Genomic DNA, 24,397 nt, shown 5'->3' with positions numbered 1-24,397 from the left:
GAATTAAAATAAGAATAATAACTTATGAATGAAGGTGGGTTTTCACCTACGATGTAAAAAAAATGCAAGCCCGGGTGTACTTTTTGCATATACACACCTCTTTATAAAGGCAAAAAGTTTTAGTCATAACGAAAAATAACATTTTAAGTACCTACATAGGTTTAGTGAGACTTAAGGCTGTTAGTACACGAGCGATTTTTACTTTCGGAATTCACCAATCTACTAATTTCGTAACGTTTCATGTTTTGATGTAAGCCCATTAATAAAAATCTGTAGACAAAACAACTGAAACTTGCGCTCATAAATTACCCATAAAATCTGAAAGTAATCAACATCGGTGTTTCATGCGTTATGAATTCCGAAAGCAAAAATTGCCCTTATGCCACCAACTTTTGTTGTTTGTCGTCTATGAATTTATTTTTGTCGATGGTGTGAATTTATGGTACAATTGGTTATGGTCTGCGGCACTTTCGCGCCATTTCTTGGTAAAGTTTTGGGTATTGTCGCAATTTGGTGTCTTCGAAGTTGGTCTCTGCTTCCATCTGCTCCGAATTTCTTGTTCTTTTCCATGTGGTAAGTGGTCGGGGTCTCATGCAGTTGTTTCAATCATTTTCGGTATTAGCGCCGCTTTCTGTTATTCATTTTTCTGTCTTATTTCTAATCCAATGTTGTAATCAATGTTTAAGAAAAATCAAGTTACCGAGACTGAAAGTCTTACTAATTGAAGATGGAACCGGACGAGGTAGAATTTTTGGCGGAAAACAAACACGTGAAGATCATCCCAAACTTCAGTTACGACAAAATATTCCTCATATCTGGAGAATTGGGACCTTTTATTGCCGGTTTGCCGGTCACGGTGCCCATATGGCTAGCCGTGATGTTAAAAAACAAGCGGAAATGCAGGATCGTCGTTCCGGAGTGGATGGATTTGGACATTTTGAACGAGATAAAAGAGGAAGAAAAACGGTCGAGGTGAATTGAATCGCTTTAACTTTCTGCATGGCGATGAATTTATATAATTCTTTACTATGTATTCTTAACGTGTTGTTTTGTTAGGTTTTTCACGAAGATGCCGAATGAACACTACATGGTCGAAGCCAAATTGCTGTTGTGTGTTGCTGCCGAGGACATTCCGCATTCGGACGAGATTCGCACGGCGATCAAGGACATTTGGGATATCCGCATGGCGAAATTACGGACTTCGATGGACGCTCTCATGAAGTCTGGGGGGAGTTATGGCAGACTGGACCACCTCACGCTGATGGAAGTCAACTCTGCTAAACCGCTACTCCCGCACGCCATGGACCAACTTTATAGGTTACAAAAGGTATTTATTCATTTTCTTTTTGGTTTAAAGCGGGATTAGCATTAATTGCGGTTCAAATGGGACAAGTGTAGCTCTGCATTTTTTTCGTAAATTCCCTTTTGAAAAATAAATTGGCGGCCATTTTATCCCATCCAATGGCGGTAGAACATTTTTTTTACTAGACCACAATACTTGTTTCAATGTACCTTAACGTAAAATGTATGAAAATAAGAAAAACTAAAATTTTATTCAAAATGTTTTCTAAAAACTTTTGAAATATAAGTGCTACATGTTTTTTGAGAACTTTATATAAATTACAAACATAAAATATCAGTAAAAAATTATGATACTTGCTAGTTGTCTCTATATTCTTTACATGTGATGCCTCGGTGCTGCCCACAGATATAATATAATTTACACTAAGACCTCACTTTGCGTCGTAGATATGTTCCAAAATATCGCGACGCAAATTGAAACGACGCAAAGTGAATTGCTATCTTCCATTGGAAATCATATAAACATCAAAGATAGGTCACCGTATTTTTCATTCTAACTAACTAACTAACCATCACGCCGCTTTCCGCAGGGGTAGGCAGGGAGAATAGAACGCCACACCACTCTGTCCTTGCAAACATTCTTCGCCTCTTCCACGTTCATGCATCTCCTCATATATATCCGCCGATCGTTTCGACTCCTAACCTGACCACTTTCAAGTATTTGGCATACTTGATCGTGCCAAGTTTTTCTCGGTCTTCCTCTGCTCCTTTTTCCAATTACATTCGCCTCATAAATTTGTTTTTCCGTTCTTTCCTCACTCATTCGTTCTACATGTCCAAACCATCTCAACACACCTTTCTTAATTTTATTGATAATGCTTGTCTCAGCTTTGCATTCCTTCCTTATTTCACTATTCGAACATCTATCATACATCGTTTTGCCGCACATTCTTCTGAGAAATCGCAGTTTAAAAAAAAAAAAAGAATATTATAAAAGTAAAAAGTGAAATGGCAAAAAGCGAGATCTGAGTGTATTTTAAAATAAATTTAAGTATGAAGATGTCTGCTAAAAGGACAAAAGATTTTTGGCTGTGAAATTTTAATGTTATTTGCGCGCAGTGTTGCGAGTTGATATAATTTGTAATAAATTTGTTTATTTTTCAGACTGCACAGCCTTCTATTTCATCATCGGGAGTCAACAGTTCGATGTCCTTCAGCAATCCAAACATCTCATTCAGCTCACAGTGAGGAGACAGAGAGAGAGGGTGGACTGGTTCCGCATCTTCTGGGTCTGCAGCTATCATCAAATTTTTGGCATGTTATAAGTTATACACCAACTTCTATTTTACACTGTTACAACACTTTTTACATGTATTTATGCAAAAAAAAAAGGTTACAAACTTCGTAAAAGAGTAGAAATAGTATTGTTTTCATAATATATAGTATTGTTATAATATAACAATAATATAATATTTATTATATATATTAATAATATAATATTTATTATATTATATTGTTATAATATAATATTTTTATAATATATAGTATTGTTTTCATTGGATATTTAATCAAAATAATCATTAGCGTCTCCACTTTTATCATCATCAGACCCTGAATCTATCTCATTGTTTTCTTGTTCAACATCATCTATGTTTTTGGTTCCGATCATGTTAGCATTGTCTCTGTCTTTGTTTAATTGAGTTCTAGTTCTTCTAATCAGATCTGCTGCAATATTAGATTCTTCAATTCCACTGATGATATTGGCCTCAGCACCAGAGAAAACTCTATATAAATATTTTGCAGCAGCATCATAATTTGCAATTATGTCTTTGCATTTAACAGTCCATGCTGCTGAATATATTCCATCATTATCCTGAATTCTAGCTTGAGAGTAAATTAAAAGAGATGAGAGATGAACATGTTTATCAGTTGATAAATTGAGAAAATATCCGTCATCAATAACTCTTGCCCATCCTACGGTACTATCTGCGTTATTCTTTGTTTGATAATCACAAAAGAACTTAATAATTGTCATCCATGAATCACGAGTTGTACTTAATAAAGTGTACCTCATTATATACTTCCAACTTAATGAATTTGATCTTGCTACATCATTAACATTCTCTACAATACCCATACCATTCCAAGACGTATGAGTTAGTACAGATGCAGCCATTATTGCCCCTGTATTTGGATTATCTTTTGATTTTGAACTCCATGTATATACAATCTTTGAAAAGAATGATGAGTTTAAGGAATTGGATTTATGCATGGATCCCATTACCTTTGTTAAGCATTCAACACATGGTGGTGAATAGTTTTCTGATGCAGGACCCCCTATTAAATGTATAAGATTTCTTCTATATTGATCTTTAAGAAAGGTTGTAGTCATTTGAGCTTCCGTTTTAATTAAGGCTCTAAACATGGTCAATGCCAAAAATCCAATCAGACTTCTTAATTCTAATAACTCATTTGAAAAAGAGTTTGTTGATTTCGATTTTTGAAGAATTTTCTTACATATGGTCATAAATGCTTGTAAGTCTGTATCAATATATTGATGCAAAAGAGGAGCTACTTTACTTGATAACATGGCAACATCATGTTCATGTCTAACTAACTCAGGAATTAATAAGGATTTAGTATTTGCTTTTGAGGCATTTGCTTCAAATGCTGTTCTAACTTCTTCTCGATTTGCCATAGATGATCCTATCTTTAAATCAATTGTTCCCATTGCTTTTAAATCAGCTGCAGTAATTTCATCATCATCTGTATCACCAGCATCCTCTATTAGTGTAACTCCATCAAGTGAATAATTTAAGTTTTCATTGTCTAAATCCTTAGAATAGAACTCATCACCCCATATCAATGATGCAGAATCTGTTACTCCATCTTTTGGTATTAGTGTGGCAGCAGCCATTATTACATCTCGAATTGAGTGAGTGTCTGGAACATATCCTGATGAGTAAAAATTGAGAAATCTAACCATAGTCTGTCTCTGTTTTGCTTGAGTTTTTATTTCTACTGGAATCTTATATCTCTTTTCTTTTTTTCTTTTTTTTTATTATTAAGACATCGTTTGCGGGAAACGCTTAAAGGCGTCTTTTACTACTGTTAGTAGAGAGTGAAACACGCTTATAAGCGTTCTATTATGAAAATTGGTTATGAACATCGAAAAATAGTAGAATATTATTAAGACATCGTTTGCGGGAAACGCTTAAAGGCGTCTTTTACTACTGTTAGTAGAGAGTGAAACACGCTTATAAGCGTTCTATTATGAAAATTGGTTATGAACATCGAAAAATAGTAGAATATTATTAACAAGCTTGTTAAACTGTCCAATCGGATTTTATTGCTTACGGTTGAAAATAGTGTTTTAAAATATCAAAGTAAAATTTTTTTTTGTGACAATGTTTTTGCTTGCTATAGCCGAGAAGTAGCTCTTTATAATCGTGAATAAAAATGTTCTGATAAAATCACAAACCAAAATGTCAACGAATGTTTCCTCGTTATATTCGAGATCTCGCTATATCCGTGCTCGTAATAACCGGTTCGACTCTGTATCATTTTTGTATGGTAATTTTGCCTACATTTGCCTTTATGGAAAGCCACAATGCTATTTATGCATATACCGGGTCTTTGTCATTAATCCAGAGTCGTTCTGTGTTAGACGGTTTTAATGTCAATCTGTTTTCAGCCATTCATTCTCCTATTCTCTCAATGCGGTGATTGAAGTCAACAAACTTATCTTTCTCCCCGGTTTACAATACAAATAAATTTGCGTATTATCCTTATAGCAGTGAGACCAAGATCCTTGTAACTTTATTATATTTTTAACGTCTTTGGTGTAGAGAAGGTATAGAAAAGGACCTAGGACTGGTCCTTACGGTACGCCAGTAGAGACAGAATGATTAGGGGATTTTAAATTTTGAAATAAGACTGAATATTCACGTTTTTGAAAGTTTGAACAAAATCATGCATGTGCCTTATCACAAATGTCTTCCTCAAGCATTCCACCAGAATCCAAAAGTTGTACTCATCCAAAAAGGAAATCAAAACAAGGTCACCAGCATCCACAGCACTTATTATATCAGACAGTACTTTCACTACGCCTGTCTCTGTATAATGATATCGCCTGTATGCTGATTGAAAACAATTGTTTTTTTCGACATATATTTTCAGTCTATGGCCAACAATTTTCTCTAGTATTTTTGATATAACAGAAAGGTTGGAAATTGGGGGTAGCTTGAAAGGTCCTCGGTGTCCATCTGAGAATTTTTCATAAGTGGTGTATCATTAGCCTTTTTTATGGCCCTTGGAACAATGTTTTTTTTTCAGAAACATGTTGATAAGATCTCTCAATATATCTCTTACAAAAGGAGCCATTTCATTGACACATTCTTTCAAAAGCCATATTGGTAATGGGTCCAGTAAACACTGTTTACTGGGCAAAGCATTGATGAGTTTTGTTACCTCACTTCTATTTGTTGACTCGAAAAATATCAGACACTGCAAGGCATTACAGGAAATTGTGGGATTTTGAACTAATGATGTTGCTTTCATGTTGATGTTGTAATTGATGTTGTATTTCTTTTGTCTTGTATTATTTAGTAAATTTCCTTACTTATAAATACTATATGTAAATCGCAGTTCACAAAATTATATTACAAATTTTCATTACCGTCCGTTTTGCCAGTCAGAAAAATTGCAACCTCACTGCTCGCGATCCAACCAAAGACTAAATCATTTATATAGATCCAACTGGTTTTTAAATTCTAGCCGACGAACATTTTTTTTTCCGGGGTTGCCAGATTGAATTCTTCTTCTTTTTGTAAATCCTAAGAATCCGATTGAATCAATATATACAATCAGTCGAAAAAAAATACCTACCTTTAAATATATTATTTTTATTGGTTGACAACAAAATGTCCTTTCGTAAAAATATCATTCCGGTGAAATCAATGGACACATGAACAAAAAATGTTCATAAAATGTATTAGGTTTTTCAAAGAAAATAGTGGACTTTTGTACCAGGCACATTAAATCCTCGATTTGGTCCCGATTTTCAATATTCAATCAATTTAAATTTATAGCCATAGTAATGTAGAGAAAAAGAAACATGTTTTAGGTCAAACCCTTAAAAGGTTGTTATACTTTTCGTGAACGAGTGTTCCTTAGGACCCTAGAAGTGTTCGAAAGTCACTATTCCGCGGGAGTCCGCTAACCCTCCCCAGTCTGCCCCCTTAATGTGTCACCCATCGCATTTTCTTTTGTATTTTCCACAAAAACGGTTATATCTAATAAAAAGGTGCGAGGCAAAAGTTATCGCCATAAAATTATCTAAAAAATATATTTATTTCACTTTGATGGTTCACATTACTTTACTTTTCACAGAGAGGTTTTGATAAATGTGTAACTACATTACTTACTTACATTGCTTATAAAAATAATAGAAAGCATGTCTATCTGTACCTCTAGTCTCTAATCTCGATGAGATGAGATTTTTATCAAAAACATATATCACCAAAAAAGAGTAAATTTTTAGTTTTTTCACAAGAATGTCAACAAAATGTCAAAATCTTAAAGAACTAAATACACCACTATAAATGTTTTTTTATTCCGCGTCGGATGGTATATTGGAGTGTATGACAGCTCTAGCACACGCGTTTTTGACTGACACGTGTCAAAGTGAAAAAACGGTATAACTCGCTAACCACTACGCTTGGTATACCACCACAACGGACTTAATTGTTAATACAAATAAAACACACGTAAATGAAAAAAAATTGGTGAAAACACTTTCACAATGGCAGCGTTCACGAAAAACGTATTTTTCAAGGCACAAAAAACACTATTCCTTATTTATCTATGTAAAAGTTTTACATCTATGTTAGAAAGTAAAACACCATCGGGAGCGCACAAAAATTAATATATTAGTAGAGTAAAATTAATATAAGAGTAGTATTAAAAATATATACAAAAATTAGTATATATCTTTAATACTACTCTTCGTAAGAGACGTCATCTTGACATTATTTTGCCATTTACTCTGTATTAACTGATGATTCACAGATCAAATTACTTTTTATATATAGATTGTAAAATAAATATTGACAATAATTTGTTGCGATTTTATCAACAAAATAATGGAAAAATCCATCACCAACCTACGAAGGTTGGGGTATCACGAGATTGCCCCCCCATATTTTGTGTTCACGATAATCTCCTCTCGGGGCAGGCTCTTTGTAAAGTTTCTGAAGCGTATCTCGCTGGTCTTATTGTACAGTTGGGTGAATAGGCCACACTGAGGACAGCATACGTCGCCCGCTCCGTGGTTTAGATTAAAATTGGAGTTCAAGATATCGGTCTAAAATTTATTAATATCTAGTTTCCTCCACGACCGTGATGTGAAGGATCCGTAGATAGGAGTTGGTTTGCCAATATTGAGTTCGCCATGCACTAGTTTGTGATCTGAGAGACCAATGTAAGTATAGCTAATCCGCCATGATTTGTCCACGAAAGGTCGTCACGTTTTTTACACACTTCGGACCTTCGCGCCCGCTCAATAACATTAAAACCTCCGCTACGAAGCTGTTTAATGGCGACAGAATTGTTATCTTCATGCCACGTTTCAGTTATTGCCAGAACTTTATTTTAAAGTTCTCTTCTATATCACAGATGTTATCGATTTTATTATTGATTGAGCGAGCGTTCCATGTACCAATCCAGACTGGTATGCTATACCAACATGCCTATCTGGGTTTGCATTTCCTTGCCTTTTAATGCCTACAGTATCTTAAGATTTCCGGTAGACCTTTATACTTCCTCCCTCCGCGACAAACTCTGTATCTTTTTTCCGGAAGTATCTTTCCTGATAGAGATTATTGGAATTTAAATTGTGTTTAGGAATTCTATTTCTATAAACTGTATTACGTGCGGTGTAATTCTTAATCTGTAGAAGGTTCTCTACTGTGTAAACAATCCTAGATTTGCTATCCTCCATACACATCTCCCAAAGTTTTAAGCATTTTACTGTCATAATAACGTCAAAGCATTAACAAGTTTTGTTACCTCGCTTATTGTTGTCAACTCAAAAAATCCAGACACTAAGGCATATTAAGATATGGTGTGATTTTTTTACTAATGAAGTTACGTTCTGAATTTTCTCCATCTTATTTTTTAGAAAAAAACTAATTCAGAAGCAGTGGCTCCATCTCGTGCGTGCTCCTAAACAAAAGGCGGTACCTGAAGCTGACCGAGGCTTCAAGCTTCAGGCCGACCCTCGCGATGATTTGTCCAATGAAAATAATGTTTGATAAAATGAATTTTATTATTACGGAACAGAATTTTCGACCACAAAAAATAATGAAAAATCCATCACTAACCTATGTGATTGCAATCTCCTTTTAGGGTAGGCTCATAGTGATGCTTCTAAAGCGTATTTCTCTGGTCTTATTGAATAATTCAGTAAATATTTCACATTGAGGACTGCATACGTCGCCCGCTCTGTGGTTCAGATTGACGCATCCCATTTTAACTTAAACAAACAACTTCAACTTAAACAAATCAAAGTAGAATTATCTGTCATGAAAACAATTTTAACTTGCTTCAACTTGTTCTGATTCGGAAAAGAACGGGCGGTGTGACACCACTTGTGCTGATAAAGTGGCCAGCAAGAGTGTCGAGCAGCAATCACGTCGAGGCGTTGGGCGTAATCCGCATATCGGATGACGCGCCCAAGTTACCCACGTGATGCGCGGCGGAGCGTCCTCCTGACGTTCCGCGTGATGCCGGCAATCAGCCACAATGACGCACCGCCCAGCCTTCACTTTACTCTTTGTACAACACTTGATAACATTAACTTGATAACTAAGCCTCCCCGATCGAAACTGGGGAGCTGGCGGAACAACACGTCCGCAGACTTCTCGCTAAGAGGTCCAGGGATCCTTCCCGGACTGAGGGCGATAAAAGAGAACGTCTTGGAGGAAGGAGAGAGTTGGGTTGCTAGTCCAACTTTTATCTTACGCTAAGACATGGCCACAGGCTGGAAATTTTCCTCGATGACCCTCGCGACGATTTGTCCAATTAAAATAATGTTTAGTAAAATATATTTTTCTCATCTTACGTTTTTGTCGTTTTGGGTACTCAAATTCATGAATTATGGTCGTTTCGGGAAACCCAGTCTCGAAACGCGAGCCTTCAGAGAAGTCATCGAATATTTCCCCGCTACGCAACATTGTAGTAATTCCAAGTACCGTGGTCTTATAAGGGCTATAATATCATCGCAGAATTCACCTGTGTTTTCCTCTGGGTGTAGTCTTATATAGACCGTGATTGGATTGTTTTTCAATTATACCTCCTCTCTGGAATAAGATCAATTCTGAGGAACAAAAATTGATCAATAAAAGAAGGAAAAAGGAAGTAACCAATATCATGTTGGATCAGTAGAAATTATGCAGATTAGTACTAAATAATATTGATTAAGAAAGCTACACCACTTTCTATCTCGTTGTAGGTCACCATACAGGTGTACCATTTAGGGAGGCGAGCGCCGATTCCACATTATCGCTGTAGAAGCACCTCTTTAAAATCTTGCCGTTCCCAGCATCCGCTCCAAGGGGGCCGGAGAAACTCCCACGCTTCTCCTTGCTGCTGTATGGCTCGTGTCATTTTAATCGCGGGACTAATTCCTACAGACGTGAAATATACATGCTTCAATAAATTCTCGGAGATCTTCCTCCGGATGACCACTGAAGGTTTCTCCTTATGACTAATTCTAACTTCTAATGAATCGACACAATGTGTCACAGTCCTGCGCATCTTTATCTCGCACTACGTTACCCCCGTTCATGTAAAAAAAAACTATTTTGAACAAATAGTGTAAGTTTCTATAGCTGTCCCCTGTCACTAGAAATCTCAATGTCTCAGTGAGTCATATTTTAGGCAGCACTACCCTCATCCTAGTGTCATTTATCGCCACTATTGGAGGAATTTTCTGTATAAGGCTAGTGGAACAGCCCCTTAAACGATAGGCTCCTTTAGCTGTCACCTGTTGCTAGAAATCTCAATGTAACGGCGTGTTTTATTTTTGCCGGAATAGCTTCCCTCATCCTAGTGTCATTTATCGCCACTAAGATATAATAAATAAGTTAAGTATATAATAAATAATAATGAATAAATTACTACATAAATAATTACTCTATAGTTAATTAAAGACTGACATAGTCTCAGTTATGCCAATCTTTAAAGCAATTTCAACTGGAGGCGAAACAAAGACGTACATCGCACCTTTTACATTGCATTTTGGTGTGTGCTTTGCACACTCTACACCTCAGTTGTTTTATTTTATTTTATCTTTTTTTTGTCCAATGTCTTCTATTACAATAGGTAATCGTACAGGGAACTAAGATCTCCTTCCTCCAGGGAATAGGCTGCTAATGGAATGGATGTCGGCCTGATAGATGCACAACAAACCAAACTTTCCGTTGTGAAACACCTAGATCGTCTGTTTTAAATTTTGTCTTTTTTTTCCAATGTCTTCTATTACAATAGGTTATCGTACAGAAAACTAAGATCTCCTTCCTCCAGCGAATAGGCTGCTAATGAAATGGATGTTGGCCTGATAGATGCACAATAAACCATACATTCCGTTGTGAAACACCTAGATCTCGAGTTGTAGTTTTTTAACTTTGACTCTCAATGAAACCGGAACAGTTTTGTCCCTGAACCGCCATCCGCGGAACAGGTTTATTCTCGATACGACCAGGAAATGGTCCGACTTCATTTCAGCCCCTCTGAATACTCTCGTATCGATTGTATTTCTCCTTAATCTCGAGACAATTATCCAATATTGCACAGCGATCTCAAAGACCTATTAACACTATCAAAAAGCATATAAAAAATTGCTAAAGTCTAGCCGTATCTAGAGGTCTTTTAGTAAAACATTCAGGTCTCATGAAATGAAATGACTAATATAGCTGATGATGTTTTTTAAACTTTACTAGGGATAATATGTATATCAGTTATCCTATACATCCTTCTAAATCTGTTCAAGTCAATTAATTATCCCACAAAGCCCATTGGGGTAACTTAAATATTCATTTAATAAATTATTTCTAATACATTTCAAGAGGTAGGGAGCGTCAAAAAGAGAAAATATTTTATGATTATCGACCAAGAAATTATTATTATATTATATTATATTTACCACTCCCCTTTTTCATACTTTTGCTTACATACAATTGTTATGGAATATGGTGGAAGAGGTCGTTGAAGCAAAGATTTAAATCTTCAATTTATATGAATTTTTAATATTATAAATATTATGTGTATAAATTTGAACCAAAGATTTATTAGAATGGCAATGACTCGAATTGCAACAACTCCTGTGATAGAATGCCAGATCAGGAATAACCTCGATACCGAACAATGCTTAATATATTAATCATTAAAAGCTCGGTCATAATTTTGTCCCTTTAAAATTTAGGGTAAAAAATGTGGGCTAACCAATTTGTCATTAATAACACCCATCCATACATTAGCATAAAATCTTCATTGGGAAGCAGTATCTTCGTATTTTCTTAAATTTCAGAAATTTATATTTGCCTCCGTTGTTTTCTATGATAAACTGTATTTTATCATTAAATATATTAATGAAGTTGAGAAAAGAAACTAGTTGTCCTGTTGTTCCTTCCCAAATTACTAAAATATCATCTACGTACCTAAACCATTTTTGGACAAATTTGAGTAGGGGATGTTTAGAATGAAAGATTCCATTTTCTAAGTTATCTATAAAAATGTTAGCAAGAATTGGGGACAGAGGAGATTCCATGGGTAAACCATTGGATCGGACATGTTTTTTACTGAAGTGTGAGTAATTTTGGTTAGTACACACATCTAGCAGTTTAAGCATCTCCTGTACAATGTTATCTAAAGGTGAGGCCTTAAGTAAGTTATTGACATTTTTTTTTGCATTCGTTCACCGGTACATTTGTAAACAGGTTCACAATTATCTAAAAGTTCTATCTCTTTTAATTTATCTACTAATTCGAAACTGTTTTAATTGTATAACTCGCTAAAAAAATGTTGTTAAAATTGAGCATATGGTGTAATTTTTTAGAGAGATAATAATGAATAAATATTATGTGAATAAATTTATAACACCCATCCATACATTCGCAGAAAATCCACGTTGGGAAGCAGTTGGCTTCAGTTTCTTCTTATTTCCTTTGACTTTTGGTCCCCAATAATGTAAATTGTTGCAATTCGTCATGCCATCTCGGTCAAAACTTGTCTCATCAGTCTGCAAAATGTTATTTTTTTTTAATCTTCTTCCGCGTCTGCGTTAAGCATGATGTGGCAAAATTCGAGCCGCCTTGCAGGATCTCCTTCCTCCAGCGAATAGGCTGGCGAATAGAATGGATGTCGGCCTGATAGATGCACAACAAACCAAACTTTCCGTTGTGAAACACCTAAATCGTCCGTTTTAAATTTTATCTTTTTTTTGTCCAATGTCTTCTATTACAATAGGTAATCGTACAGGGAACTAAGATCTCCTTCCTCCAGCGAATAGGCTGCTAATGGAATGGATGTCGGCCTGATAGATGCACAACAAACCAAACTTTCCGTTGTGAAACACCTAAATCGTCCGTTTTAAATTTTATCTTTTTTTTGTCCAATGTCTTCTATTACAATAGGTAATCGTACAGGGAACTAAGATCTCCTTCCTCCAGCGAATAGGCTGCTAATGGAATGGATGTCGGCCTGATAGATGCACAACAAACCAAACTTTCCGTTGTGAAACACCTAGATCGTCTGTTTTAAATTTTATCTTTTTTTTGTCCAATGTCTTCTATTACAATAGGTAATCGTACAGGGAACTAAGATCTCCTTCCTCCAGCGAATAGGCTGCTAATGGAATGGATGTCGGCCTGATAGATGCACAACAAACCATACATTCCGTTGTGAAACACCTAGATCTCGAGTTTAGTTTTTTAACTTTGACTCTCAATGAAACCGGAACAGTTTTGTCCCTGGACCGCCATCCGCGGAACAGGTTTACTCTCGATACGACGAGGAAATGGTCCGACTTCATTTCAGCCCCTCTGAATACTCTCGTATAGATTGTATTTCTCCTTAATCTCGAGACAACAACAACATAATCGATTATTCCTCCTTTTGTTCCCTCTCTCCCATGTACACTGATGAATCCCCCCCTTGTGATCGAAAAAAGTATTCGAAATAAAGAAGTTCCATTCCAGACACAACTCAAGCAGACTATTCCCATAACCATTCGTTCTGTTATCACCAAACATACCTAAGGCTGATTCGAAGCCATCCCTCCGAGTGCCTACCCATCCGTTAAAATCACCTGCCAGAATCACTCTTTCATTCGATCTTCTATTTGTCAGCACTTCTCCTACACTCTCCCAGAACTCTCGTTTCACATCTTCAGAAGATGAGTTCACAGGAGCACACCCTATTACGATAAGGATACTCGTGACTTTAATCTTGAAGGAGATCCACATGAGCCTGGCACTGATACATTTGTATTATTTCATACACTCTCGGGGATAGTAGCGCCGCGACGCTCTGACTCGCCCGCTCTGTGTTCTGTACTCCAGACGACAGAACAAGCGTGTCATTGTGCTCCAACGTACCACTCCCCTTTTCGTGCATTCGCTTACACACACAATGTCGAGAGCTTTGCTCTTCATGGTTATGCATCCCTCCTCGGATATTCCACATGCCTATGCGGCATTCCATCCTCCTCTTTGCACCCCCGCGAGAGACGCTACATAGTGGGTGGTGACCCTCACTGCTACGTAACGGCATTCTCTCGCACAACTTTTATTATACCATTTACACATACTTAAACTTATAAATTCATTCTCAATTATAAATACACTAAAATACAAATTACATGTACTAATAATGTTTAAAATCATATCAGAAGTTACACTAACAAAAAAAACAAAACTCAAATTATCCACTTTAACACTTTAAATATACTGAAGTTTATGATCTAACCTAAAACGTTCACAGGAAACTATAAAATTTTATTTTTATTCACTGTTTTATTTATTTATTTTAATTTATGACGTTTGGTCATCGGCGGGGTAGGGGCGGGGTGTGTGGAGGGTTCGTACCGGGCACATTTGTCCCGTCTCCATCCCTCTCGGCGTTCCATTTCTTGCACACTGTAGCTTCGGCTGTTAATTAGCAACATGGTTCGGGATTGTAGATTAGCACGGTTTGCACTTTACATCCCTTTCCAAATATGGTGATATCTCCGCTTTCGCTGACGGTATCCCAGATGTTCAGATTTAGAAGGAATTCCAGGAACACACATACGCCTCAACTTGTTCATTCAGAATTATGGAATAAAACATATAATCCTTCACTTTTCACCAATACGATAAGGAATTTTTAAATTTTTACTTTTTCATATTAGCACTAGACACAATATTTATACGTATGCAAAATTTTACGGACCTAGGATGCAAATGTCCGATTGAAATTAAATAACTGATGGAGCGGGCTTACAATTCAGCCACTCTGGGTGGCGTCCGAGGCACGCCTTTTATAACTAATTATTATCTTTTTATAACTTTACTATTAGTGGTACCCTGATCACATACAGTGGCTATAGGCTTAAAGCCACATGAAATAAGTTTCTTAATTGAAGTTAGCACAATACCCCTCAGATATGCATGTTTAGCACCACTTTCAAAAAAATATAACTAATTATTATCTTTTTATAACTTTGCTATTAGTGGTACCCTGATCACATACAGTGGCTATAGGCTTAAAGCCACATGAAATAAGTTTCTTAATTGAAGTTAGCACAATACCCCTCAGATATGCATGTTTAGCACCACTTTCAAAAAAAGAAAAAGAAAGGTACGTGATCGAAGCAGTGACACAATGATAGCTGTGGGTACGTAGGTACGTGATCGAAGCAGTGACACAACGATAGCTGTGGGTTGGTGGGTACGTAGGTACGTGATCGAAGCAGTGACACAACTGGATATGCATGTTTAGCACCACTTTCAAAAAAAGAAAAATAAAGCGGTTGCTTGAAGGGTGTATAAAGTCCATTTATCATTATAGTTAAAGTGTGATTGGCAATGGCTCTTCTAATATCACCCGTATCCTCAAACCCTTCTGTTACGTCTAACGGTACCGGAACACTTATGATGAGCAAGACAGAAACGCGCAAATGAAGACGATTATTTATTTATCGAAAATTATAAAACACTTATAAGGGCGAGAAAAACAAAGCGACGCCAATAGAAAAAGAGCAAGCGCGACGTATATATGTTTGAATTTTAATCTTATCTGAGCACACAAATATTTGCTCTCCACCCTTTATATACGATTTTAAAGGAGTTACATGTGGTGGGCACAATATTTTAAACAAATAAAGTAGATGAACTGCATCTCTTTGTTTTTCTCGCATACATTTATGAATACAATTTTAATACACAAATTCTTATAAAAAATACACAAATTTGGAAGGAACACCTTCGATATGTCCATTTCGTGAATTGAAATTTACATGAGGACATATACTCATTTCGTCAAATATAACAATTACAAATTTTTGCAGATCTGTCGTTACCTCTACTTTTGTTTTTAAATGATCAAATAATTTGTCATTAAAGCCGGGTTTGATCTTAATTAAGTTTTTTTTTTTTTTTATAGTTACTGGATAAGGCAAAGCAAAGAGCTTAGCCAGTAACCTATAACACTTAAGTCCTTCTTTATATAGAACGATTGCAAGGGCTTTATCCTTACGGGTATATCGTCTACCTTTTTTTTGCCGATGCAATTGTTTGAGCTGACATTTAATAAATCTATAAGCAATCGGATTTAACCACGAAAGGTATTGTATTAATACTTTCTCCCCTTCATATCTACGAACGGCCTTGTAACGTTCTAATGTTATCGATTTCTTTTGCACATATCGTAGTTGCCTTCATTACCACTTTATGCAGCTTTTGCTTCCTTGGAGTCAGATTTGAAACTTTCAATTTTCCAATAATTGTCAAAACGGATTGCTCTTCACCTAAAATAAAATATACTGCATCAAATGTGAAGTATGTAGTAAGATATTTTTACACAATAAGTTTTACGCCTTTAGTAAGTCATGAACAATTTTTTTACATTTATTCACGGCACATTTGTAAACCAATTAACAATGTCAAAGGATATATTGATTTTAAAATATGTAATAGTTCTTTCTCTTTCAATTTATGTACTAATTCGTAACTGTTCTTTATTGTATAACTCGGTGCAAAAATGTTGTTGAAATTGAGCATATGGTTTAATTTTTTAGAGAGATAATAATTCGGTGCAGGGAAGGTTGGAACCACGGGACGTATTGGGACACATTGTTTACATATATATTTTTAAGTATCTTAAAGCTATATTTCTTTAAATTTTTCTACTAATTCATAACTGTTTTTATTGTCTCGTTGTAAAAATGTCTATGCTCTTATTATGGATTTTCAAATCACATGAAAAAATCATTTTTAGTGATGATTTGGCAATTGGATATGACCGATTTGGCATTTTTTCTTATAAATCCCAGTTTCGTTCTCATTATAAATTTGTTGGGGCAAGATGTGATTTCTGCTAGACGATGATGAAGAATCTTCATTTTTTATAACCTTTCATACACTCTAACATTCTCGGCGATAGCAGCGCCGCGACACCCTGACTTGCCCGCTCTGTGTCCTGTACTCCAGACCGCAGGACGAGAGTAGCGTTATGTTCCAACGTACCACTCCCCTTTTTCATACTTTTGCTTACATACAATTGTTATGGGATCTGGTGGAAGAGGTCGTTAGAGCAAAGAATTATAATTTTCAATTTATATGAATTTTTAATATTATAAATATTACATGTATTCTTCCGCGTCGGCGTTAAGCATGATGTGACAAAATTCCCCTTCCTCCACCGCATAGGCTGGTAATGGAATGGATGTCAGCCTGATAGATGCACAACAAACCAAACTTTCCATTGTGAAACACCTAGATCTCGAGCTGAGAAGTTATTTACAAAAATATCAGTAAGAATTGGGGACAGAGGAGATCCCATAGGTAAACCATTGGATCGGATATATATTTTACTATTTAAATTAAAATAATTTTGGTTAGTACACACTTCCAGCAGTTTAAACATCTCCCACACAATATGATATCTTAAGGTGAGGCCGTAAGTAAGTTATTGACAATTTCTCATTTGTTCACCGGTACATTTGTAAACGGGTTTACAATGTCAAAGGAAATTAATTTAGAAGTATCTAATAGCTATATCTCTTGTATTAACTGGTAATCCGTTTGACTGGTGGACATACCTCATTGTTCTTAAAATTTTAACTGCCCAGTCCCATAATTTCAAATGAGGCAAATTATCCGATATTGCACAGCGATCTCAAAGACCTATTAACACTATAAAAAGCATATAAAAAATTGCTAAAGTCTAGCCGTATCTAGAGGTCTTTTAGTAAAACATTCAGGTCTCATGAAATGAAATGACTAATATAGCTGATGATGTTTTTTAAACTTTACTAGGGATAATATGTATATCAGTTATCCTATACATCCTTCTAAATCTGTTCAAGTCAATTAATTATCCCACAAAGCCCATTGGGGTAATTTAAATCTTCATTTAATAAATTATTTCTAATACATTTGAAGAGGTAGGGAGCGTCAAAAAGAGAAAATATTTTATGATTATCGACCAAGAAATTATTATTATATTATATTATATTTACCACTCCCCTTTTTCATACTTTTGCTTACATACAATTGTTATGGAATATGGTGGAAGAGGTCGTTGAAGCAAAGATTTAAATCTTCAATTTATATGAATTTTTAATATTATAAATATTATGTGTATAAATTTGAACCAAAGATTTATTAGAATGGCAATGACTCGAATTGCAACAACTCCTGTGATAGAATGCCAGATCAGGAATAACCTCGATACCAAACAATGCTTAATATATTAAAGCTCGGTCATAATTTTGTCCCTTTAAAATTTAGGGTAAAAAATGTGGGCTAACCAATTTGTCATTAATAACACCCATCCATACATTAGCATAAAATCTTCATTGGGAAGCAGTATCTTCGTATTTTCTTAAATTTCAGAAATTTATATTTGCCTCCGTTGTTTTCTATGATAAACTGTATTTTATCATTAAATATATTAATGAAGTTGAGAAAAGAAACTAGTTGTCCTGTTGTTCCTTCCCAAATTACTAAAATATCATCTACGTACCTAAACCATTTTTGGACAAATTTGAGTAGGGGATGTTTAGAATGAAAGATTCCATTTTCTAAGTTATCTATAAAAATGTTAGCAAGAATTGGGGACAGAGGAGATTCCATGGGTAAACCATTGGATCGGACATGTTTTTTACTGAAGTGTGAGTAATTTTGGTTAGTACACACATGTAGCAGTTTAAGCATCTCCTGTACAATGTTATCTAAAGGTGAGGCCTTAAGTAAGTTATTGACTTTTTTTTTGCATTCGTTCACCGGTACATTTGTAAACAGGTTCACAATTATCTAAAAGTTCTATCTCTTTTAATTTATCTACTAATTCGAAACTGTTTTAATTGTATAACTCGCTAAAAAAATGTTGTTAAAATTGAGCATATGGTGTAATTTTTCAGAGAGATAATAATGAATAAATATTTTGTGAATAAATTTATAACACCCATCCATACATTCGCAGAAAATCTACGTTGAGAAGCAGTTGGCTTCAGTTTCTTCGTATTTCCTTTGACTTTTGGTCCCCAATAATGTAAATTGTTGCAATTCGTTATGCCATCTCGGTCAAAACTTGACTCATCAGTCTGCAAAATGTTATTTTTTTTTAATCTTCTTCCGCGTCTGCGTTAAGCATGATGTGGCAAAATTCGAGCCGCCTTGCAGGATCTCCTTCCTCCAGCGAATAGGCTGGCGAATGGAATGGATGTCGGCCTGATAGATGCGCAACAAACCAAACTTTCCGTTGTGACACACCTAGATCTCGAGCCACGATATTCGTGAATCCCAAGATTGTCAATAAAATAAAAATGCAAGAGAATCCACTTTAAAATTTTCTATGTGAATATATGTGAGACTGCTTTTCAGCCTTGTACGTAAATTTAAACATAATTTCAATTTTATTCAATTTAAATCTACTGCATGCGATTGTAAAGATAAATTTAATGATTTTAAAGAGGACTGAATTAAACTATGATGTGATGCGATGCGAATTTAGCGATTCTAAAAGGGCACTAATAAACCACACTCTATTTCTACGTGAATAATCTACAAATTTGTAGATTATTATTAGATTAGTATCTTATACAATCGTATATTATAGGATTGTATAAGTGACTACATTCCAAATATTCTGTATAAAATGATCAATCATGTAGCAATTTAGTCTCTATCCATCCATGCTGACTTATTGTAGTAGTAATCAACAAGTTGGTTGGAAATTGAAATGTAAGAGAATGCCCGTATATTTGATTTGGGTGCCTACTAGTGGAAAAGTACTGGGTCATTTCAAGGAAGAAAAAAATTTCAATGAAATATTTTAAACACCCGTTTTATGCTATATATCAATCGCCACCCCTTGGAATGTTTAAAATATACATTAGAAAAAAATCGATTAAAGCAATTGGAGTTTAGGTCTTTGTTTACTATGCATTGGGAGAATTTTAGATTTTTTATGGTGAATCTTTTTTTCCTCCTTTTAAATTTCGAACCTTAGCCTTAGCAATTAACTCTATGGGCCCCGGCATAAAACTCATAAAACTTCCCCAGTGCCTGGCCCATTTTTGTGAAATTTCATGTTTTTCGAAGGGTTCCTTAAAAGTGTTATAATTATGAAAATAATGGGTTAAATCAATTGAAACTTCATATATTTATTTAGAACACTTTAATAGTTTGTTTTAGTGTGATACAATTGCCAACATTTACCTTTATGGAGAGCCACATTGCAATTTTTGCACATGTACCGGGTCTCACTCCTTTTTTTGTGCTTCGCACACACCTTGCAAGTTCGACAGGGTTTCTCTTTTTTATCTGTGGGAGGTATAGCCATCATTATGTGCTTAGACATATCCCCTGACAGAAAGACGTTGTATATGTTCTTCGGACATTCTAGTTTAGCTAGTTGATTTAAGATGTAGGGCCACCACGCGTTATCAAAGGCTCCTTTGATATCGAGGGATATCACACAGACGTGTGCTCCCTTTTTTGTTGACTGTTTGATGAGAGTGACCGCGTTCACCATGGCGTCTTCGGCACTCTTTTGCTGAGTGAATCCGTATTGGTTAAGATTTAGTTTTTCAAGTTTATTGAATCTCCATGAGATTCTTTTGATTAAAAGTTTTTCTAAGACTTTTCCAAAGACGGGTAGCAGACCTATAGGCCGGTAGGAAGTTACGTTTCCGTAATCCTCCTTTCCGGGTTTAGGTATTATTTTTATTCTAGCTATCTTCCATAGGGCCGGGAAGCAGCCGAGTCTCAGACTCGCATTGAAGATGCTATGGAAAATATCGGGAATGATCCCGAGGGATTTTTAGCATATGTCGGCCGTGAAGTGATCGCGGCCCGGCGCCTTGCCTGAATCTATATTGTTTAGTATATTTTTGATTTCCGGTGAAGTGAATGGTCTGTCATCTTCGGTAGATAGGTTTTCAAGCCTGAGTTTCCTTATCTTCAGTTGCTCTGTGGTTTCTCCGCTCTCATCGTCATCCGGGAAGAAGTGCTTTAGGAGTTTCGTTGCCGACTCCTGCGCTGAAACTGTCTGTTTATTGTTAAATTTGAGCGTTTCTGGAGGTCGAGATTGGTTGTTTCTCAGTATTTTTTGCACCGTGGACCAGACAGTGTCTTTGTTTTGTCCGGTGCAAAAATCCTTCCAGCTTTTAGTTTTTGCCTTGGAGATGGCGTCTATATTCTTGTTTAATCTGTAGGTAAGCAGGTAAAGTCACGTCGTTCCTTCTGCCTGCGGCTGAATTGGTCATCTTCCTCTTCAGTCTGATGACCTCTTTTTTAAGGTCGGTTAGTTCTCGCGTCCACCAGGGACACATTTTGGGTTTGGCTAATTTAATGTTTGGTATAGACGAGCGACAGGCTTCAGATATTGCGTCCGTTAGGATTCCTACCTGTCTATTTAGAACGCTCGGTTCCGTGTTAGTGTCTATTTTAGCTGAGTCTAGTTGTTTCTCTTTTAGATATTTTATTAGCGTTTCTTTGAATTTTTTCCAGTTTGCCTTGCTGGTTTTGTATATAAACGTCGAGGCGTCTTTTTGATCTGCGTTAGAGTCGGTGTCTAATCGGATGTAGAAAGTGATCGCATTGTGGTCAGACAGTGCGGCCAGTTGGCGGTCCACTCGCCATTTTTCTACTAGGCCGATCATGTTTGCCGAGCATACCGCGATGTCTATGATGCTGGTCAACGGGTCGTTGCCTCTGAAAGTTTCGAATGTGGGTACGGTGCCCTCATTCATTATTTGCATTCCGTTTTGAGACAGAAAGTCGACGACTCTGTCTCCTCTTCTGTCCGACCTTTTGCTGCCCCACCAGACGTTTTTGGAATTGACGTCCGCTCCGATGAGGATTCTATTAGCGCTCTTGTCATCAATGAGCGAGCTAGTTTTATTCAGGCAGGAGTGGACATCTTCACTCGGTGCGAAACACTGAGATCCTATAACGAGATGGTGAGTTGTTGTTTTAATCTCGATAAAGATGCTGGTGTAATCGCTATACTTGTCGAGAAGTATACAGTGTTGCGATATCTCAGTATTGAAGATGACCATTGCTGCTTTTACGGGGAACTTCTATCGGTCTTTTGATAGATTTTACCGTTGAATGTAGATTTGTTGATTTTTCCGGTGTTCCCCGTGTACGGTTCCTGGATGAGAGCTATATCGTATTTTTGCTGAGCCGCCTGTTGGAGAAAAGTCAGCGTGGCAGCCTCGCATCTCTGGAGGTTAGCCTGCGCAACTTTGATGAGTTTTCCGGCTTTACTGGCCATAGTCTACCATACTTCTGTACTTGGCCAATTGCCGTTGGTGAGTGGGACACTCCGGGCTGAGTGTCTTGTGGCCGGTGTCCGTTTTGGTCTTGTAGACCTTATTAACGAGAGTGCAGTTGTTGCACTTGATATCTGTTCCTGTTTTGTTGCATGCCGCAGCCCGGTGTTCACCACCGCACCTCCAGCATACTTCCTTGTTTTTGCAATGAGCCACGGAGTGTCCGTAGCTCATGCACTTTTGGCACGAGATGACTACCATGTATTATGACAGCCATGCCCTCTCGAACCCGACGTTCACCCTTTTGAGCTCCATGAGCGTGGACCATAATTCCGGCTCCACCGAAATTATGGCGCATTTTTTATTGCTGTCCTTTTTGTAGGGCAGCGTGAAGAGAACTGTCGCTTTTGGAGAAGATGCTTCTCCGTTGTTCAATGAGCTGTTCTGGTTGAAAAGAGCAGTGATTATCTGCTCTTTGGATAGACTAGCGTCTATCCCCTTAAGGATGGCTTTGGGCCTTATTTTCGTCCCAATTTGCGCTTTTAAGCTGTCGCTTTTTGCAATTTCCTCGTTGAGTTTCTTGCATTGTTGTTCGTCATCGCATTGGATGACGATTTTATTGTTTTGGGCTCTTTTAAGGGATTGGATGCCTATCCCCAGAGCTGCCACGTTGATCGTGCTTTTGATAGTTTTTTCCAGTGTCTCACTGGCAGTAAGTTTCTTACCTTGGACTACGACCGTGTGGCGCGTAGTAGGTTTCGTGACCGGTTGGTCCCTATGTATGACCGCTGTTGAGGCGGCGTTAGTGGAGGCAATCCTCGTGTAGCTCGCTCGTGGAGCGGAGACGGAGGGAGCCTCATTTTGAGCTGTAGAGATTCGGGCGGCCAGTGTCGCGCTGTGCCTTATCTCCTGTTCGAGAGCCTTCTCATTGAAGGTCAGTTGAGTGGCAAGTATTTCGCATCTATGTTCTGCTTCCTGAGCAGCGTTACCAATAATAATGTCGTTAAGACATTCTATGAGCTCTGTTTTTATTGCGGTTTTTATGTTGCCGCAATGGCTTAGAGCATTGAGAGCCTGTTCGGCTCTGGTTTTGATGAGCTTTGTTGCGTTCTTTTGGCAAGTATTTCCAAAAGCAGTGCCTACCTGGGTAGGCACTGCTTTTGGAAATCTTGAGATTACTCGCGTTTCATAAGAAAACACAATCAGTGCCTACTATACCTTATCCTTACCCAACCTTACTCCCTACCCTGAATAAAAATTCTGCGCACGGCACTGTATATAAAGATAATAAAAGTTTTCTTGTAAATCGATGGAAAATTTCCTTCTTTCAAACTAACATTGAAGACGTGTGATAGGTTTTTCACTAAAGGCTATTTTTTTTTCATAGTTTAACATTTATACCAGGGCTGGTAGTATTTTCTAAGCTTTTTAAATCTCGATATGTAGTATATGCTTTTGCCCATTTTTCCAGGATCAAGTGGTTAAACTGTGTAAAATAAACACTTATGTTATCAATAAACTGTTTTCATTTGTTTGATCAAGAATTTAGAGAAAAAAAATATAATTTTTATTTGATATTGTTTTTTTTTAAATATTGTATAAAGTTACAGATGGAATAAAGATAGTGTTTAAGGTATTTGTAATTTATTACTTTTGTATTGTTCTGTTTGATCTCCTAATAAAACATTTATTCGCAAACTATTTTTTGTGCTTTATTTTTTTATGAAACATTAAAATTATTTATATACTCAATACTTTAATAATATAAAAATAAACGATGCTTGTATCATTCATGTGTATTTTTATTTATCATTATTTAATAGGGAGGTGAAAATAAATACCGGTGATTTTTTACAAGCTGTTGATATTTAAGGCAGTATTTGATAAATCGCAGCTTAATTTACGTAATGTAATTTTTTCTTCCAAATAAATATACGGTTTTGAAAAGAAGAGTTATTATTTTTTTAGTATAGAATGGCGTTGCACATGAAATACATTGCTTTTGCCAATGTCAAGTTAATTGAATATTGTTCTTAATTATAAAATATGATA

General features: G+C 36.4%; 2 protein-coding genes across 2 annotated transcripts; one reads left to right on the top strand and one right to left on the bottom strand.

The window, feature by feature from the left end:
- Positions 1-456: 456 nt before the first annotated feature.
- Psf2 (DNA replication complex GINS protein PSF2-like protein) lies at positions 457-7,085 on the top strand. Its single transcript, XM_088258203.1, has 5 exons — positions 457-573; positions 687-972; positions 1,057-1,327; positions 2,467-2,714; positions 4,482-7,085. Exons 2-4 carry the CDS (start codon positions 728-730, stop codon positions 2,548-2,550), a joined length of 600 nt encoding a protein of 199 aa, XP_088114329.1. The 5' UTR covers positions 457-573; positions 687-727; the 3' UTR covers positions 2,551-2,714; positions 4,482-7,085.
- A 13,804-nt stretch (positions 7,086-20,889) lies between these two features.
- Positions 20,890-22,347, bottom strand: LOC148310600 (uncharacterized). Its single transcript, XM_088258128.1, has 3 exons — positions 22,176-22,347; positions 21,302-22,017; positions 20,890-21,117 (listed from the first exon to the last, which is right to left on the bottom strand). Exons 1-3 carry the CDS (start codon positions 22,345-22,347, stop codon positions 20,890-20,892), a joined length of 1,116 nt encoding a protein of 371 aa, XP_088114254.1.
- Positions 22,348-24,397: the final 2,050 nt, after the last annotated feature.

Source organism: Brachycentrus maculatus, unplaced genomic scaffold (assembly GCF_059751285.1).
Source record: "Brachycentrus maculatus isolate JH-2025_06_01 unplaced genomic scaffold, ASM5975128v1 h1tg000091l, whole genome shotgun sequence".
Lineage (NCBI taxonomy): Eukaryota > Metazoa > Arthropoda > Insecta > Trichoptera > Brachycentridae > Brachycentrus > Brachycentrus maculatus.
Note: the sequence above shows the minus strand (reverse complement) of the source record. Positions and strands in the feature narration are given on the sequence as shown.

Excerpts from the sequence above, each read along its gene's own strand:
- LOC148310600 (XM_088258128.1), bottom strand. The coding sequence starts at position 22,347 with ATGGCCAGTAAAGCCGGAAAACTCATCAAAGTTGCGCAGGCTAACCTC. Across the intron at positions 22,018-22,175 it reads CAACAAATCTACATTCAACG|GATCTCAGTGTTTCGCACCG; the intron begins GTAAAATCTATC and ends ATCTCGTTATAG. Across the intron at positions 21,118-21,301 it reads CCGCAGGCAGAAGGAACGAC|ACAGTTTCAGCGCAGGAGTC; the intron begins GTGACTTTACCT and ends AACAATAAACAG.
- Psf2 (XM_088258203.1), top strand. The coding sequence starts at position 728 with ATGGAACCGGACGAGGTAGAATTTTTGGCGGAAAACAAACACGTGAAG. Across the intron at positions 973-1,056 it reads GAGGAAGAAAAACGGTCGAG|GTTTTTCACGAAGATGCCGA; the intron begins GTGAATTGAATC and ends TTGTTTTGTTAG. Across the intron at positions 1,328-2,466 it reads AACTTTATAGGTTACAAAAG|ACTGCACAGCCTTCTATTTC; the intron begins GTATTTATTCAT and ends TTTATTTTTCAG.